The 3,860-nt window shown below is 48.0% G+C and overlaps 1 protein-coding gene across 1 annotated transcript in view; it reads left to right on the forward strand.

The window, feature by feature from the left end:
• Positions 1-1,365: 1,365 nt before the first annotated feature.
• The window catches only part of LOC107133611 (phosphatidylinositol 4,5-bisphosphate 3-kinase catalytic subunit delta isoform-like), a gene marked incomplete at its 3' end in the record, with an annotated part of 6,718 nt that continues 4,223 nt past the window's right edge, over positions 1,366-3,860 (forward strand). Inside the window, exons 1-3 of the mRNA XM_015475899.1 lie at positions 1,366-1,509; positions 3,065-3,293; positions 3,391-3,623. Of these exons, the coding sequence (XP_015331385.1) occupies positions 1,366-1,509; positions 3,065-3,293; positions 3,391-3,623 (606 nt within the window). The remainder of the gene's footprint in view (positions 1,510-3,064; positions 3,294-3,390; positions 3,624-3,860) is intronic.

Genomic DNA, 3,860 nt, shown 5'->3' on the forward strand with positions numbered 1-3,860 from the left:
TGATAATTTGGATACATTGGACTAAATAAAATGCATTCTGTCCTTAATTTTACCTGTCTTTTCCCTTTTAATTTGAATATTTGTCCTTGACAGCAAACATGAGGTTCACTTACTGCTCTTGGACCAGCCTCCTCTCTGCTCCCAGGTGCAGGCTAGGAACCCAGTATAGGAATATACATTGTAGCATTTTTTGTAACAACTAAAGAAAATAGAAACAAACCTTCACAGTTTATCACCATGATCAGGGCAAATATATGGTGCTTTCTTTATACAGTGAAATACCTTGCAGGAGTTAAAATGAATGTACTACTGCTACATGTATTCATCCACGTGGATGGATCTAAGGAACATAAATTGTGTGGCCAAAGCAGGTTGCAGAAGATTCACTAGTTTAGGAAGGTTGAAGGCATTCAAAAATATTAGGACTTCTTTGTGGATACAAATTAGTAGTAAAAACACTGATGGAGGCTGTAGATAAACAGATTCCAGATGGTGGTGACCTGGAGGGGAAGCTGGGGGTGAGGGAAATGAGGGGCTGACCTGGTTCTGGAGTGTATGGAAGACAAAATTTCTCTGTAATGTTTTGTTATGTATGTGGTGGAGGCAGGTTGGGGGCTCCGTTCAATCAATATATCTCACCAAATCTTACACACACACACACACACACACACACACAAATACACACACACTGGGGTGCACACCAGTTACTCCAATTGCTTAGGAAGCTGAGACAGGAGGATTTCAAGTTCAAAGAGAGTTTCAGAAACTTATCAAGGCCCTAAATGCCTCATGGAAACCTTGTGTCTAAATAAATACAAACATAGGCTGGGGATGGGGCTCAGTAGTTTCATTCCCCTGGGTTCTATCCCTGTGGAGGAAAAAATCAATAAAAAGGATGGGGGATGTAGTTCAGTGTTAGAGCGTCCCTGGCTTAAATTCCCAGTGCAAAAAATAAAAATACAAATTTTGTCCAGTTATAGCCTTTGGCCTTTCGCGAATCCTGAGTTGTACACCCAGGCACACTGCCATCTGTCCTTGCTAGCTGGTGGCCATGATGGTAGCGTCTCCCTGATGCATACTTTCCAGAGGAAAATTATTTGGTCTATGGTTCTGGGCCCACGGTGAGGGAGGCAGATGTGTCCACCAGGGTGAGAGGCAGCCGAGTGCAGACAGTTATCTGGGGCAGTAGGAGCAGCAGCTACCTGGGCAGTGGGGGCCCTGTGGGAGGAGAACACCATGGGCCCACCTGCGAGCCCTCAGCCCTGAGCTTCACACTGCCCAAGGCACCCATACGCTATTCTCAAAGGACTCTCTGCCTTTGCTTCCTTTACATGTTGCGTAGCCACAGAGAAATAACAAAGCAGAATGCCTCTGGGGATTGACTGTCCCATGGAATTCTGGACCGAGGAGGAGAAGAATCAGAGTGTGGTGGTTGACTTCCTTCTGCCCACAGGGATCTACCTGAGCTTCCCTGTGTCCCGCAATGCCAACCTCAGCACCATCAAGCAGGTACTGCCTGGTCTCCTGGAAGCCCTGGGAGCTCAGAAAGACAGAGGCATTGTTCCTCACACTTGAGAACCTCAGATGTAAATTTTGAAAGATATACAATGTCAAGAACTTGTATAAAATGTGTGGTTAACCTCCACTTACTATCCGAATTCAGCTTACCCTATGGCAATGTGTTCCACTCCCTAGTTACCAGAGGGCCAGCTACTAGCCTCAGTTGCCCTTAAGCCTCCAGTGCTGGAATGGAACTTTGAAAGTTTGACTCACATTATGCTGTCTGTCACTTTAGTGACCACAGTCTGCTCCCAGCCACATAAGGGCCTTGCAGGAATTTGTCTTTAAAACTGTTGCCAACATAGTGCCCATCATCCTTGGAAAGGGTCCTCAGGTTCATTGAATAAATTTCAGGATGAATTACTGAGTCAAAGCAATGAACATCTGCTTTGGTAGATGCTGTCCTGTGGCTTTCAATGGCCTTGTGCCACTTACAAACTCGGGTTTAATGGGTCATGCCTTGGACTGCCCAAGGGCAAGAATTTATTTCACAATTTTAAAAGCTATTATTGAGAACAGGAAAAAAAAGATAGAAGCAATGGACCACACTTGAGGGACTTTTTTAATGTCCTGGAAGATTTCTCTCTGCCTTCCTTCCATCCTTTCTTAAATTTTTCTACTTCAAAAGTAGCTGGGTGTGTCCCCAAATGTTCTGGTGGCTGAGACAGGAGGATTGCAAGTTCAAAGCCAGCCTCAACAACGCAGTGAGATTCGAAGCAATTAAGTGAGACCCTGTCACTAAATAAAATAGGCAAAAGGGCTGAGGGTATGGCTCTGTAGTTGAGTGTCCCTGAATTCAATAATAATAATGGCCCATAAAATTTTGGAAAATAAGAATGAGAAGGAAGAGACCTGCCTGTGATCCTGCCATAGAAGACAGCCACAGGCACTACCTTAGCCATTTCCTGTTATCTAACTACATTCTAACTAAATTCTGATTATGAACTTTCATGACTTGTTTTTCTGAGAGACCACAGTAACATCTTGTTCATATTCTAGTTCCTGTAAACATCATTATATGGTTCACTTGATGTGCTTACAGAATTTCAAACAATGTGCCTAAAGTTGAAACACTACAGTAGCAGACTTGTCCCTGGGGTCCCATCTCTCACTTCATTGTGGTTTTGATTTCTTCATATTTTTATTGATATGAAGCTTTGTGGGCTACGTGTTATGTGTCATGGTGGTTCAGCTCTGCCATGGCTCAAGGCCACCATCAACTTGGTGGGGTGAAAGCAGCCCTAGATAATGTGTCTGAGGCGGGTGTGGCTGCTCAGTCCCCAATCTCCACACATCAAGTCTTTCTTCACAGAGCACAGGGACAGGAAGCTTGCTGACTAGCTGGTTGGTCCCAAGGGCCAAAGGGGTCCTAGGAAGCGATGCTTGGGGTCTCCCTTTGCCCTCTATGTGGCTCATGCAGAGTGGGATCCCCAGACTAGAGGCCTCTGCCTGCCTCCCAGCAGCTGTCATGGCCAGCAAGGCTGACCATAACCATTCCTCCCAGATGCTGTGGGGCCAAGCCCAGAATGAGCCCCTCTTCTACATGCTCAGTGACCCTGAGGCCTACGTGTTCACCTGTGTCAACCAGACCGCAGAGCAACAGGAGCTAGAGGATGAGCAGCAGCGGCTGTGTGATGTCCGGCCCTTCCTGCCCATGCTGCGCCTGGTGACCCGCCAGGGTGACCGCATGGAGAAGCTCATCAACTCACAGATCAGCCTCCTCATCGGCAAAGGTAGGGCTCACAGATTAGCCCCCGCCTCGGCAAGGTAGGGCACACCTGGGTGGCTGGTGCCACATGCACCTGCACTGAGCCTGCTCCTGCCCTACAGGACTCCATGAGTTCGACTGCCTGCAAGACCCAGAAGTGAATGACTTCCGCACTAAAATGCGCCAGTTCAGCGAGGAGGCGGCTGCCCGCCGGCAGCAGCTAGGCTGGGAGGCCTGGCTGCAATACAGTTTTCCCCTTCAGCTGGAGCCCTCCACCAGGAGCTGGGGGGACAGCAACACCTCTCAAATCTCCAACCCAGACCTGCTGGTCAATGTCAAATTTGAGGGCAGCAGGGTGAGCCCATAGCCCATGTCCTAGGGAGGCTGCCCCACCTGCGGCACATGGGCTGCTGTGCCCATGGGGACCTTCCACTGATAAAACACTCCAGTGTCCCAGGCCCCCAAATTTCTCTTCTCTCACTGGCATCACATGGCATTTGCCAGGTATGCAGGCATGCAAGGGGTGTAGTCAAGCATCCCACCAGGTAAGCTCACCAAGGCTGAATTGGTCCCTTAATTCACTGGACAAGTA

The sequence above is a fragment of the Marmota marmota genome, unplaced genomic scaffold, assembly GCF_001458135.2.
Source record: "Marmota marmota marmota unplaced genomic scaffold, marMar, whole genome shotgun sequence".
Classification (NCBI taxonomy): Eukaryota; Metazoa; Chordata; class Mammalia; order Rodentia; family Sciuridae; genus Marmota; species Marmota marmota.